The sequence below is a fragment of the Plecotus auritus genome (assembly GCF_963455305.1).
Source record: "Plecotus auritus genome assembly, chromosome: 7".
NCBI lineage: Eukaryota > Metazoa > Chordata > Mammalia > Chiroptera > Vespertilionidae > Plecotus > Plecotus auritus.
In genome coordinates, this window is record NC_137774.1 from 10,157,677 (window position 1) to 10,172,704 (window position 15,028).

At 53.8% G+C, this 15,028-nt stretch overlaps 1 protein-coding gene across 1 annotated transcript; it reads left to right on the top strand.

The window, feature by feature from the left end:
* Window positions 1-273: 273 nt before the first annotated feature.
* On the top strand, window positions 274-3,421 carry EPOP (elongin BC and polycomb repressive complex 2 associated protein). The gene has a single exon (XM_080678694.1). It carries the CDS (start codon window positions 701-703, stop codon window positions 1,841-1,843), a length of 1,143 nt encoding a protein of 380 aa, XP_080534820.1. The 5' UTR covers window positions 274-700; the 3' UTR covers window positions 1,844-3,421.
* Window positions 3,422-15,028: the final 11,607 nt, after the last annotated feature.

Here is a 15,028-nt window from a genome sequence, read left to right on the forward strand (position 1 = left end):
AAATGCCGGGACGTCACCCGGCCACGTGCAGCAAGGCATTTCGCGGCTCCGACACCCACCCGCGCACGCTCCCTTCCAGTCCCAGCCTCGCCAGGTCCACGTGTGTGTGTCTGTGTGCGGAATGGGGACGGGGGCGGTGCCGCCGGAGGGGTGGGGTCCGGGCTACGTCACAGGCGGTGCTGCCCAATCAGCGGCGGACTCGCGGCCCCGGCGCTGGTATTGGGGCAGCGAGGGGGCAGTTCTCTATAACGCGGTCTCCGGGAGCCAGCGGGGAAGAAAGAAGCCGAGCGGGCGGAAGGCGCCCTCTCCGCCGCCTGGGCCCGGGCACCGGGTGCCGGGCCCGGGGTCCTTCCCGCCTCCTGCGGTCGCCGGTCGCTTTGTTTCCCCCGCCTCTGCGCTCCGGGCTCCTCGAGAGGGGCTCCCGCGGGGGCTGCTCAGGGATCGCGGCGGCAGGAAGGGCGGCCGACCGCTCAGGGACTCGCGGGGACCCAGGAGTCCGGTCGCCGGGAGGGCCGCGTGAGAGATCGAGGAGGGAGCTAGAGCTTCGCGGCCCAGGGGTGCGGACCGGGGGCGACCGTGAGCAGAGACCTCCCCGTCGAGGGGGGGCGATGTTCCCCTCGCCCGTGGGCTCTTCGGGCAGCCGGGGCATCCCGCCGCTAGGACCAGGGCCCCCGCAGCGGGCACCCCCCCAGGCGGCTCCATGGAGACTCTGTGCCCCACTCCCCGCCTTGCAGTGCCGGCGTCCCCGCGAGGGTCGCCCTGCTCCCCAACACCCAGGAAGCCGCGCCTGGGGACCCAGGAGTTCTCCCCGCTCTGCCTGCGTGCCCTCGCCTTCTGCGCCCTTGCCAAACCCCGGGCGTCCTCGTTGGGCCTCGGGCCTGGGGAGCCGGCGCCGCGGGCTCCGTTGCTGCTGGGCCCGCGCGCCCCTGTGCGCACCGGCAGCCGGGCCCCGGAGGGCCTGAGACACCTCGCGGGGCAGGCCGGGCGGTCCGGCGCCCCGAGCCCCCCTGCCGGCCAGGATGCCGACGCCGCAGCGTGCCGGGCCCGCCGCGAGGAGGAAGAGGGCGGAGGCAGTTTCCCGCACTTCGGCGCTCGTTCCGGCCTTCCTGCGGGCCGCTGCCCGGCGCCCCGGAGCCCTCGGGACTCGGCGACCAGCCCCGCTTCGGCTCCGCCTAGGCCGGCCCCGGGTCTGGATCCTCAACCTGGCCCTGCCGCCGCCAGCCCGCATCAGGAGCCCGGTTCCCCGCCTTCGCCGCCACCTGCGGGCCTTTCCCTCGAGCCCGCCGGGCCGGGGGCCGCGCCGGAGCCGCCCCTGTCTGGCCAAACGGCCGCTGTCCACGGAACCCCTCCGCAGGCCGCCCCCGAGGCACCCGCCGCCAGCCCCTCGACGGCCAGCGGAGCTCCGGCCGCGCCCGGCAACCTCCGCCAGGAACATTTCGATCGCCTGATCCGCCGGTCGAAACTTTGGTGTTATGCAAAGGGCTTCGCCCTCGACACGCCGAGTTTGCGCAGGGGGCCCGACCGGCCTCCAGCCAAAGGGCCCGCCCGGGGAGCCGCCAAGAAACGCCGACGGCCAGCGCCCCCCCAACGCCAGGCGCAGCCCCGCCGCCCAGCACCGACGCTCCCCACCACCAGCACCTTCAGCCTCCTCGACTGCTTCCCCTGCCCCCCGGCCCTGGTCGTGGGCGAGGACGGAGACTTAGGGCCGGCGTCCTCGCTTCGCCTCCAGGGAGACTCCAAGCCCCCGCCTGCCCACCCGCTGTGGAGGTGGCAGATGGGGGGTCCCGCTGTCCCTGAGCCTCCCGGCGTCAAATTCTGGGGGATCAACCTGGAGGACCTCTGAACGTGAGACCTCTTCTGCTAAGAGGGAAAAAGTTGGGGTCACAGCCAAACTGCGGGCTGGTTTTCTCACACTTGCCTCACCCATTGATGTTTTATGGGCTGTGGTCAGAGGGACCTCAAATGACAATGATCTTCAAGCACCTAACTGGTTGGGGTGACACCCCCTCCCCCTCATCCATCCGAGATGATCTCTAAAGGCTGGAGTCAGGAGAAGGCTTAAAGGAAGAGTTAACGACATAGATTCCAGTCCCTCCGCTCTTCCGTCTCGGATCTCTGGGGGCAGTGCCTTCACCCCAGAGGGAGCAAAGGAGGCTGCTCCTCGAAGACAAGGCAGAAAAAAGATGGAGAGACCTTGGTGATGGACAAACCGGTTGTTGTGGGCGAGCTCAGGGATGAGGGGGCTGAGATGGGGGTGGGGAGGTGATTGGCAGCTCCCTGGGGGCATCCCCCACCCCCACCATTCTAGGCCTTTAACCCTTTACTCCCCTCAGGCCTTCCCCAGCATTCTGAGCACCACGAAGCCTTCTTGGGGGAAGGGGCAGCTTGACTATCACCCCCTTTCCTAGGGGCCCCCAGGTCAGGAGACCCCTGATTGTTGAGATCCTCACTCAGCCACCAGCTTTTCCCTTTTGTTCAGTTTTGGAGTTTCCTTCTTCAGTTTTCCTGTTTGCTTTCAGTTTTTGGGTCTGATGGGTAAAAGAGGATGCCCCTTGGTCAACCAAACCCCTCCCCCAGTTTACTCCTCATATTAGATCTTAGGAGAGGCAGAGCCCAGGACCTCCTCCCCTCCAAAGGGCAGACTTCGCCTGGGGAAGGGGCCAGAGATTTTCCCAGGGAAAGTAATGGAAGGTGGAAGAAATCAATACAATCAGACCAAACAAGTTGCCTTCTGAGGTCCTCTCCACCGATTTATGGATGGGAGGGGGTGGAGGTAGAGGGGAGGCCTGGGTCCCTCCTTGGACACTAAACTCAGCTCCCTTAAGAGATAGACACAAGACGAGTGGCTTTTGTGGAGGGGGTAAATGGAAGGGCTCTTGGCCTGAACACAAGGGTCAGTGGGGTTTGAAGGGGCGAAGTTTGGGTTTGGATGGGAACTGGGCTGCGGTACCTTCAGCTTGCCCCTTTCCTGCAGGCCTTTTGGGAGTTGTCAGGGACCTGATGGATCCGAAGGGGGCAGGGCCAGGGGATTAGTTTTGAGGTCAGAGGTTCTGTTTTCTGGGGGGGAGGGGAGAGCTAGGCCTGGACCACGCCCTCAGGCTGGGAGGATCTCTTAGGGTCGGGAGGGATGGAGCGGCTTTCTCCTCCACCCAGGTGAGGTCAGGGGAGGTTAACTCTTAGGGAGGTTCCAAGTTTAGGTGTGGGGGGAACCTGGGGGTTGAGGATCTGCCCAACCACATGGGGACCCAGTGACCTTTCTGTCCACAGCAGCGAATAATGCCCCCCATTCCCACAAAACAGGGTGAGGGAGGAACAATTCCCACATATGATCCTGGGGAAGGACTTGTCTCCTTTTCTGTGAAAATGCTTTGTAAAAAGTTATTGTTTGCATAGAGCAGATCCTTGATAAATACTGTTTTGGACCACAACACTTTTGTTTGTTTTTCAAACCGTGTCTTTTAGTTATTTTTTGCTAGGGGTGAGGGTGGGGGTGGGGTGGTGGGCGTGGGGTGGGCCCTGTTCTCTTTCTCCTCAACATCTGGCCTTTATGAACCCGGCTGACCTCCCCTCCCCCCTCCAGCTGTGTCGTGGGAAGAGGGAGGAGGGCGGGAGAGGGCCTTCCATTCCCGTGCTTGGGGGTATCCCTCTTATCTTGTCCCCCAAGACTAAGGGAGGCAGAGGAAGAAGGCAGACGTGAGGGGGTGGGGAGAGAGGCACTGTGAAGACGGGGTGATGTTTGCAAGGACAAATTCAGAAAGGCCGCCTCCTGTTTTGAAAAAGCTCCTTGCTTTTAGTTGTGTGGTCCCGGTTAGCTTTGGCCCTTTGACCAGCCTGAGAGGATGGCGTGAGCTTTGGGCGAAGGAGGAAGGGGTGGTGGGTCATGAAAAGGAGTGGGAGGTGGGCCCTTAATTTGGCCTTCCTCCTCCTCAAATGAACGCATGAAATCTCAGTGGGGCAGGGGGCAGGGCTGAGAGCACACCTTTTGACCAGACCTGGAACTCCCCTCTTTGCTGAAAGGTTGAATTTGGAGACTCGCAGGGCTGGAAGCAACCCTGAGAACTTTTCTAGTCATTTTACAGATTAGGGAGCTATACGCGTCTCCCAGCACTGCCGGACAGAACAAATCGCCACCCGCTTGGTGGCCTCAAGCAGTAGAAATGTTTCCTCTCGCAGTTCTGGAGGCCAGAGTCTGAAATGAAGCTGTTGGCAGGGCCACGGCCTCTGTGCTGGCTTCAGGGGAGAACCCCTTCCCGCCTCTGCCAGCTTCTGGAGAGCCCAGGCGTGTCTTGGGTTGCGGCTGCATCCGTCCACGCTCCGCTCCATCCTCACATGGCCTTCCCCTCTCCTGTCTCTTGTAAGGATACTTGTCATTCGTTTTGGGCCCATCCGGATAATCCAGCTTGAGGTCGTTTTGACCACCGAATGGCATTACATCCGCAGAGGCCCTTGTTTCAAAGAAGGTCACACTCACAGATCTGGAGGGAAGGGAGTGAGGACACAGACATCCCATTCATTCAGCCCGCTGCAGAGACTGCATTCTGAGAAGGAGAAACTTGCCCATCATTTTTGGAAGAAGAAAATGTGTTTGGGGTCGGTGTGGAGTGCAGCCTCTCTGTGTTGGGGCCACAAGTCTCCCTGAATTGGAGCAGCCTGGGGAAAGGGTAGAATTGGACAACTTGCTTTTCCCAGGCTGACCCCAAAGATGCTGGGACTCCCCTCCCCCCAATACTCACGGGGAAAGGAAGCTCAATCTAATCTCCCCAGGAAGGTCCAAGGAAGCTCGCTCTCCCTCCCCGCTCCCGCCCTGGTTTCCTGGCTGCTCCAGGTCGGGTGTCCCTAACCCCTGTTCCCAGATTGTCACTTGCCCGCTCCCCCATCCTTCACTTTCTCCGAGGTTCCAGGCTCTGCCTCTGGCCACCATGTGTTTTGTGGGATGTGGAGATCGAGGGTCTTAGCTTCTGTTTGGGTCTCTAAGTTCCCTTCCAGGGTTCCCTCTTTCCCTTTCGTCTCAGAGGGTCGCTTTATGGGCCTCTATCTCTCGATAGCTGTGGGGCCTTGGTCTGCCCCTCTTTATTAGGGTCACCTGCATAGTCCTGAGGGTGAGTGGCTCCTTCAGTTTTGTCCCCAAGGCCTTGGGGCCGACCTCACCCTAATCCATCCCTGCTCACCATCACCTCCCTTCTCTTGGGAGGCTCAGCCACTGCCCCCACACTTTCTGCCTCTCGCCTCTTAAATCTTTCCGGTTTGACTTCTACCTCCTGAAACCACTTTTTCCCAGGGTCACTCATGACAACCCCAACCACAGATCCAATGGCTGCCTCCTGGCTGCTCTGACCCCCGGGTCTCTCCATGAGGTATGGCCTTGCTGGACACCCACCAAGGTCTCCTAGTTCTCTCTCTAAGGTCCCTTTCTTGTCTGCTGTGCCTCCTCTTCCTCCTCTGTCCTCAGGAAGCTTTAAAAAGGGGGGACCCCAATGATGTCCAATGGGTGTTTAACCGTCACCCCCCGCCCCCACCTCACCCCAGGCGATTCCCTTTGTCTTCCTCTCCCAAATCTTCAGCTTGCGCCTGCATGGGTAAGTGACTCCCAAATGACTGTCCCTATCTCCTCATCCCCCAGCCAGCCAGCCTCTCTCCTGAACTAAGGTCTCATAGCTTCCTGTGGATACCGGCAACTCATTTCCCCCCATTAAAGACCAAACTGGTTGTCTCCATCCCCTGCACACATCAACCTCCCTAGTCATGTCTACGTTCTGGTCACAGTTTTGTCTTTCTTCCCCTCCCCTCCCCAAGACTCAGCACCCTGAATTCTCACCCTGTTTCTCATTTGACCCACTGCTATCTATTTCTGAACATCTCCCTGCTTTTTGCCTCTCTCTCCCTCCCTCTCTCATCTTTCTCTCTCTAGTGTACTTTATTGATAGTGCATGACAAGGTAGGGCTCCCTAAGTCCCTCCCCTTCATCAGGGTGTCAGAGATGGAAACTGTGCAGGTCAGGAGGTTCTCAGTGTGTTGGGGGATCTGTTTGGGGCAAGGACTCCCCAGTATCTGAGGGCCTCTCTTCCTCTTGCTGGGGCTGGTGGTCCTTGGAGGCTATATGGACCATTCCTGTTGCTATAGCCAAATTCATTGTCATACCAGGAAATGGCTTGGCAAAGCGGTCGTTGAGGGCAATGCCAGCCCCAGCATCGAAGGTGGAAGAGTGGGTGTCACTGATAATGTTGCGGAAGACAGCTTGGTCCTCAGTGTAGCCCAGGATGCCCTTGAGGGGCCCTCCGACACCGGTTCCCCATCTTCTTGATGTCATCACATTTCTTGCCAGCCTCTCCTGTCTCCTCTCCACCACAGTGCGGCTCCCCGTGAGCTGAGTCTGGACTATTGCAGTAACCACCTAACGAGTTTCTGTATCTGGTTTTTCTGGATCTCAGATCAGATTGCCTCCTTACTCCGTGGGGATCCTGATTTCATTACAGGCCTCCTCCTTAGCCTGTCATTTGGAGCCCTCTGTGCTTTGGCCCTAACTCCCCTCTCTGGCCTATACCTGTTCTTTCACTTTACACACCATGTGACCCACCACCCTGGAATGCCCTTCCTTCCCCAGCCACCCACCCCTTTCTCCACCTTCATTCTCCAAAGCCCATTTGAAAGGCCAGCTCTTCCATGAAGTCTTCTTTGATTTCCACGGTTAGATGTGAGCATGCCACCTCCAGACCCTCTTACTCTTTCATGAAGAACTCCAGACCTCTTCACGCTGCGGGGGAGGGGTGCGGTGTGGTGGAAGAATACGGGCTCAGAGCCAAACACTTCCCTTCCCCTCTCCTTGGAGAACCTGGCAAACAGAGTCAGTCTATCCTGGGTAATGACCTTTCTTTTTGTTTTTGCATTTAAAAAAAATGTATCTTTATTGTTGAAAGTATTACCGATGTCCTCTCCTTTCCCCCATTGATCCCCTCCCCTCGGGAATCACCTTTCTGACCTAATCTTTCATTTCATTGCTTTGGTCTTAACTGAGAGTCACTGACACAAAGATGGCCATTTCAAAATCACTCCTGAAATTGTAAAAACTTCCTGAGAAGACACTGTCCCGTGTTCCAAGTCCTTCTACATGGTGTTTATATTTTCTTTAAGATAAAAAAATAGGGTGTTGATGATAATTGTAATTTTTTTGCACTCCTCTAAGCCATCTTGCTTTGCTTTAGGTTTGGGATCCGTGTCCTGTCACAGCAGGCACCTAGCGAATACCTGTCCGATGCCCGAGTGCGCATTTAAAAAGGCTTAAAGGACTGCACAGCAGCTTGGCCAGTGGCACTAGCTAAATGCAGTTCCAGAGCTGTCCACTAGATGATGCTGTCTGCTAGCACTAGATGGAGGATGCCGGGTGGCTGGGGAAGGGACTAATTCTTGCGAGCAACTGAGCGCGAGCAACTGAGCACTTCCCAGTGCTGGGTTTCGTGAGAGATACGTAAGAATGCTCCTTGCACACAAGGACTTAGGTGCTTTGCATACATTAATTTGCCTTAATAACGACAGATAGTTATTATTATCTCTGCTTAATAGATGAGGAGATGCAGGTTCAGAGAGGTTAGTTGATTTGCCTGAGGTCACACAGCCAGTGGAGGAGCAGAGGAACTCCGGTCTGTCTGAGTGAGTTATCCCTTGATAGCATTTATCATAGCAGACACTTACCTGGCACTTACTTGGAGCCAGGCACTGTTCTAAGTGCCTTATGCTTAGTCACTCATCTAATCCTTAGAACGACTTTATGAGAAAGGTACCATTATTATCCCCATTTTTTTAAAATATATTTTATTCATATTTTACAGAGAGGAAGGGAGAGGGACAGAGAGCCAGAAACATCGATGAGAGAGAAACATCCATCAGCTGCCTCCTGCACACCTCCCACTGGGGATGTGCCCGCAACCAAGGTACATGCCCTTGACCGGAATCGAACCCGGGACCCTTCAGTCCGCAGGCCGACGCTCTATCCACTGAGCCAAACCGGTTTCGGCATTATCCCCATTTTGTGGATAAGGAAACTGAGGCACAGAGAGGTTAAGCTGACACAGCTGCGGAATAGTGCCATCAGAGTCTGTGCTGTTCATGACCACACAGCGCCCATGTTTCTCCAACCCAGCAGTAGTCAGTTACCAACCGGAGGTAGCCCCCAATACTTGGAGGTCACAGAGCTCTGTGCCAGAGACACAAAGACACAGAAGAGACCTTTAGTTGCATGGGAATAGCAGTACATGCAGTTGTCTCCTTAGGGTATGGACTCTCCACAGATGTGCTGGGTGACTCCAGCTGAGTGGTTCACCCTCTCTGGGCTTCGGTATATCTGACCTGTGAAGGGAGAGGGAATTGGGACAAAGAGAGGGGAGGGAAGAGTGTCTGAGGCAGAAAGGACAGTGTGGCTAAGGGTCCTGGTGCTAAAAGAAGCTGGAAGAAGGTGCATCAAAGAGCGGAGTGTGGCTGGAACCTGGAGTCATGGAGAGACGCTGGGCAGGGGCAGGGGGAGGGCCGATCTTGCAGGGCCTGCAGGCAAGGCAAGGATTAGGGCTGGTTCTGACAGCACTGGGAAATTTCTGTAGCAGGAAGTGACTCTCAGACACAGAAATTTGTTATCCATGATGATTTATTGCAGAAATTGCGGCATTAAAAAAATAGCCGTGACTTTTTTTAGAGAGCACAAAAAGTCCAGCTTGATTAATTTTTACAATGGCACATACCTGTGTGATCACCACCCAGGTCTAGGTAAGCCTCACTGTCAGCTTTATGCATAAAGCTGAGTGTCCCCCCCCCCCTTTTTTTTTTTTTTTTTTTTTTTGCTAATCCTCACCTGAGAATATTTTTCCATTAATTTTTAAAAATATATATATATTTTTATTGATTTCAGAGAGGAAGGGAGAGGGAGGGAGATAGAAACATCATCCATGAGAGAGAACCATGGATTGGCCGCCTCCTGCACGCCCCCTAGTGGGGAGCCCACGACCCAGGCATGTGCCCTTGACCAGAATGGAATCCTGGACCCTTCAGTCCGCAGGCTGATGCTCTATCCACTGAGCCAAACCGGCCAGGGCTCCATTGATTTTTAAAGAGAGTTAAGGGAGGAGGAGAGACAGAGAGAGAGAAACATCTATGTGAGAGAGACACGTTGATTGGTTGCCTCCTGCAATTGAGGTATGTGCCCTTGACCTGAATTGAACCTATGACTGACCCTTCAGTCTGCAGGTTGGTGCTCTAACCACTGAGCAACCTGCTAGGGCCATGTGACACAGTTTTAAAGGAATGGGGAGGGGCAGTGAAGAGAGGGGAGCGTGTTAACATTTACTCAAGCATGAACTGTCCTGGACAATGGGCTAAGGGCTGGAGGTAAGAAATGACCAAAAACCTATATTTCTCTCCCCAAAGCTCACAGCTTAGTAAGGGAGAGAGACAAGGGAGTAAACAGTCACCGTACAGCAGGACAGATGGAGGTGGAGATCAGTGAGGCTGAGGGAACAGTGGAGCATGTGGGAGGAGCATGGGGACGGGGCGGGAGGACTTCCCAGAGGAGGAGATAGCTGAGTTGAGTCTCGAAGGGTACACAGGAGTTCATGAAGGGATGAAGGCCCAGGAGGTGCTGAGGACAGAGAAGGCAGAGCAAGGCACTGAAGCTTGAGTGAGTGGGACTCAAACAGATCATATTGCCTGAAGCATGGGGTGCATGCTACCGAGGAATGCGGCAGAGAGGCCAGATTACAAAAGGTCTTATATATCAGCGTAAGAAGTTTATTCTGAGCCCCTGAGGAATGACCCAGTCAGACCATGGTGACCATAAACTTCACTTACTATTTGTTCAATAAATATTAATTGAGCCCCTACTATGTGCTGGGCCTTGTGGCAGGCACTGAGAGAGAATGGTGAGCAACATAGGTAGGGTCCTGGCTCTCTGGAGCTTGCAGTGTGTGTGGGGGATGGTAATCAAGAATCATGCAGTCCTGCTCTGACCGGTTTGGCTCAGTGAATAGAGCGTCGGCCTGCGGACTCAAGGGTCCCAGGTTCGATTCCGGTCAAGGGCATGTACCTTGGTTGCAGGTACATAGCCAGTAGGGGGTGTGCAGGAGGCAGCTGATCGATGTTTCTCTCTCATTGATGTTTCTGGCTCTCTCTCCCTGTCCCTTCCTCTCTGTAAAAAATCAATAAAATATATACATATATATATAAAGAATCATGTAGCTGAAGCAGTGCTGGGAAGCAGAGGAGTGCCAGGCCTGGGGGCTGTGCCAGGAGCATCTGACCTGTGAAGGGAGAGGGAATTGGGACAAAGAGAGGGGAGGGAAGAGTGTCCGAGGCAGAGAGGACAGTGTGGCTAAGGGTCCTGGTGCTAAAAGAAGCTGGAGGAAGGTGCATCAAAGAGCGGAGTGTGGTCGGAGCCTGGAGTCATGGAGAGACGCTGGGCAGGGGCAGGGGGAGGGCCGATCTTGCAGGGCCTTGCAGGCAAGGCAAGGATTTGGGCTGGTTCTGACAGCACTGGGAAACCAGCTGTGCAGGGCTGTGACAGAGTTGTTCGGAGAGGGTCAGTGTGGCGTCAGTGTGGACAGTGGGAACAAAGGCAGATGAGGGGAGTTGGTGAGGGGGCTACTGTCATAGTCCCGCAAGAGATGATGGTGGCCTGTGCGGGGAGGATGGGTGCAGGGGTGGGGACGCAGCCGTGGAGTGAAGTGGACGCAGGTACAATTGGCCAGTGGTGTGAAGGTGAGATCCGGGGGATGAGGGTGAGGGAGGTGACAAGAGTAAGCCTTGGGCCTCTGGCTTTGTTTTTTTAAATTTTATTTTTTTAATTTACTAAATCTTTATTGTTCAGATTATTACAATTGTTCCTCTTTTTTCCCCCATAGCTCCCCTACACCCGGTTCCCACCCCACCCTCTGCCCTTACCTCCCCCTCACTGTCCTCACCCATAGGTGTACGATTTTTATCCAGTTTCTTCCCATACCCTCCACACCCTTTTCCCCCTGAGAATTGTCAGTCCACTCCCTTTCTATGCCCCTGATTCTATTATATTCACCAGATTATTCTGTCCCTCAGGTTTTTAATTCACTTGATTTTTAGGTTCACTTGTTGATAGATATGTATTTGTTGTTCATAATTTTTATCTTTACCTTTTTCTTCTTCCTCTTCTTAAAGAGTACCTTTCAGCATTTCATATAATACTGGTTTGGTGGTGATGAACTCCTTTAGCTTTTTCTTATCTGTGAAGCTCTTTATCTGCCCTTCAATTCTGAATGATAGCTTTGCTGGGTAGAGTAATCTTGGTTGTAGGTTCTTGCTATTCATCACTTTGAATATTTCTTGCCACTCCCGTCTGGCCTGCAAAGTTTCTGTTGAGAAATCAGCTGACAGTCGTATGGGTGCTCCCTTGTAGGTAACTAACTGTTTTTCTCTTGCTGCTTTTAATATTCTCTCTTTGTCTTTTGCTCTTGGCATTTTAATTATGATGTGTCTTGGTGTGGTCCTCTTTGGATTCCTTTTGTTTGGGGTTCTGTGCGCTTCCTGGACTTGTAAGTCTATTTCTTTCACCAGGTGGGGGAAGTTTTCTGTCATTATTTCTTCAAATAGGTTTTCACTATCTTGCTCTCTCTCCTGGCACTCCCCATAATTCTTCTTTTTTTTTTTTCCTGCTCTCAGAACACCCCCCATAATTCTGATGTTGGTACGCTTGAAGTTGTCCCAGAGGCTCCTTACACTATCTTCATATTTTTGGCTTCTTTTTTCTTTTTGCTTTTCCAGTTGAGTGTTTTTTGCTTCTTTGTATTTCAAATCTTTGACTTGATTCTTGCGATCCTCTAGTCTGCTGTTAGATCTCTGTATAATATTTTTTATTTCAGTCAGTGTATGTTTAATTTCTAGTTGGTCCTTTTTCATATCCTCGAGGGTCTCACTAAATTTATTGGCCTCTTCTAGAAAATTCTTGAAAAACCTTATAACCATGGTTTTGAACTCTATATCCAGTCGTTTGCTTTCCTCCATTTCTTTCATTTGTGACCTGTTTCTTTGTCTCCGTAATTTGGCTGCTTCCCTGATTGATAGAGTGGCTTTGTGTGCTAGGTGTCCTATAGGGCCCAGTGGCTCAGCCTCCCCAGTTACCTGAGGTGGACACTCTTGGTGCACCCCTTTGTGGGCTGTGTGCACAGTCTTGTTGTAGTTAAGCCTTGATTGTTGTTGGTATCACTGGGAGGAATTGACCTCCAGGCCAATTGGCTGTGAGGATCAGCTGTGTCTACGCTGGGAGAACTTCTGTGCTGGAGACACCCTTATGAGACAAGACCTGCAAAAGCCTCTGTGCTCAGCTTGGATAGGGCAGAGTCTCAGGGCGGAGCAGACAGTATTGGTTTCCCGTCAGCCCTGCCCTAATAGGCCCCTGTGTCTCAGTGTCCCGTGGTAATCGCTGCAAGCACCTCTGAGAGAAAGCCGCCCTCGAGTTCCGCCTGCTGCCAGACAGTCCAGTTTCTCCCCGAATGAGTCTGGGTCCCCAGAGTCTCGCCTGGAACTGGAGTTCAGTGTAGTCTGAACTTTTGTCTCCCTCCTGCTTGAGAAAGCCAGCCGCGCACTCAGTTGCCAGTCCTCTCCACGCACTTGTCTCAGTAACTCTGCCTCCTGCAGCTCCTCTGAGTCTCAGTGTGCTTTTCTCTTTCCTTCTAGTTGTAGAACTTCCACTCAGCCAGCCTTCCTGTGGTTCTGGATGATGTCTGTTTTTTTTTTGTCTTTTAGTTGTAGTTTTGAAATTGTTGTGCGAGGCAGCAGTTTAGGTGTTTACCTATGCTGCCATCTTGGTTCCTCCGGGCCTCTGGCTTTAGACACTGGGTTGACGATGAGACAGGAAACGCTGCGCTGGGGTCGGGACGTGGGGAGCACCCTGTGTTCAGACTTGGACATGTAGAGTCCGAGGTGTCTTTGAGGCATCCAAGTGGATGTCTGGGTCTGATGCTCAGAGGAGAGGGCGGGGCAGAGGCACACTCGTGGGAGCCACCTGGGTGTCCATGGGGATGGGGGTTGGGAGGCTAGGTGCTGGGAGGTCAGGGAAAGATGAAAAGGGAGAGGAGAAGAGGGCTCAGGACGGGGCCTGAATGCCTGCATTTGGCTGGAGGATGGGGTGGAGTTGGGGGTGGGTGGAGGCTGGGAGAAACGACAGGGAGTCAGCTGGGAGGAGAGAGAGGCCTTTAGAAAGGAGCATTGCCAGCCTGGGTGAGGGGTTAGGTGTGGGGGTCAAGCAGAGGAGGAGTCTGGCTTGAATCCCAGCTTTTGGCCCTGGCTCTGATGCTTGAGGGCAATCTAGGCTGGAGGTAGAAATGTTTGGAGTCGTCAGCATATGATCGGGCGAGAATGACCAAGGGATGCGTGTGGGAGTGAGAAGAGGTCCAAGAATAGAACTCTGAGCGACAGGAACCAAGCTGAGAGGACTGTCCGGAGGCAGGAGGCACGCTGGGGCGCTCTGGTGACCACGGCTGGTCCTCCACCCAAGTCTGTGCTGCCCACACTCACTTCCCAGCTTCCCTTGCGGCCAGGTGTGGCCATGGGATTTCACTCCCACCAGGGGGAGGCCCCGGAGAAGTGCTGTGGGCCCTTCTCCTCCTCGGCTGTAAGACCCTGGGCTCACCCATCCTTCCCCCTTCCTGCGCTGGAGCCCTGCCCCACTGTCACCCAGCCACAGCCTAAAGTCACCCACAATGCCTAGGGGCCAGTGCAGCCACACCGCGGAGGGAACCTGGGTCTTGGAATGGCTGTGCCAGCAGAGTTCCCCCACTGACCTGGAATGTTCACCGGGAACATGAGAACAGGATCTTATATTCTTTCTTTTTTAAAAAAACATATCTTTATTGATTTCAGAGAGGAAGGGAGAGGGAGAGAGAGATAGAAACATCAATGATGAGAGAGAATCATTGATCGGCTGCCTCCTACTGGGGATCAAGCCTGCAATCCCGGGCATGTGCCTTTGACCAGAATCGAACCCGGAACCCTTCATTCAGTCCGCAGGCCTTCACTCTATTCACTGAGCCAAACCAGCTAGGGCAAGACCTTATATTCTTTTTTTAAAAAAAAATATATTTTATTAATTTTTTACAGAGAGGAAGGGAGAGGGATAGAGAGTTAGAAACATCAACGAGAGAGAAACATCGATCACTGCCTCCTGCACACCCACCACTGGGGATGTGCCCACAACCAAGGTACATGCCCTTGACCGGAATCGAACCTGGGACCCATCCACAGGACGACGCTCTATCCACTGAGCCACACCGGTTAGGGAAAGACCTTATATTCTTTAAGCCAAGTTCTTAGTTGGATCTCTTTGTTACAGAAGTTTAGCTTATCTAATACAGCTTAGCCGCATAACCCAATATAAGAAAAAGTGTTAGCCTAACTAGTAGAGTATAAAATTAAAATGCACTATCATAAAAATTAGCCCAACTAATATAAGTTACCGTAACTAATAGGAGAAGCAAGAGAGGAGACTGCATCAGGAAAGAAAAAGTGGCCCTGACCGGTTTGGCTCAGTGGATAGAGAGTTGGCCTGCGGACTGAGGGGTCCCAGGTTCTATTCTGGTCAAGGCAGGGGTCCTCAAACTTTTTAAACAGGGGGCCAGTTCACTGTCCCTCAGACCGTTGGAGGGCCGGACTATAGTTTAAAAAAAAAACTATGAACAAATTCCTATGCGCACTGCGGGCCCGGGACAAGTTGGCTGCTAAGCAGGACAGGCAGCGGCACCCGGCGGGCCGGATAAATGTCCTCGGTGGGCCGCATGTGGCCCACGGGCTGTAGTTTGAGGACACCTGGGTCAAGGGCATGTACCTTGGTTGCGGGCACATCCCCAGTGGGGTGTGTGCAGGAGGCAGCTGATCGATGTTTCTCTCTCGTCGATGTTTCTAACTCTCTGTCCCTCTCCCTTCCTCTCTGTAAAAAAATCAATAAAATATATTTAAAAAAAAGAAAAAAAGAAAAAAAAAGAAAGATAAAGTGGCCTAGCTGGTTGCCCAATGGTTAGAGCACAGG

Coding starts and splice junctions, on each gene's coding strand:
- EPOP (XM_080678694.1), top strand. CDS start 701: ATGGAGACTCTGTGCCCCACTCCCCGCCTTGCAGTGCCGGCGTCCCCG.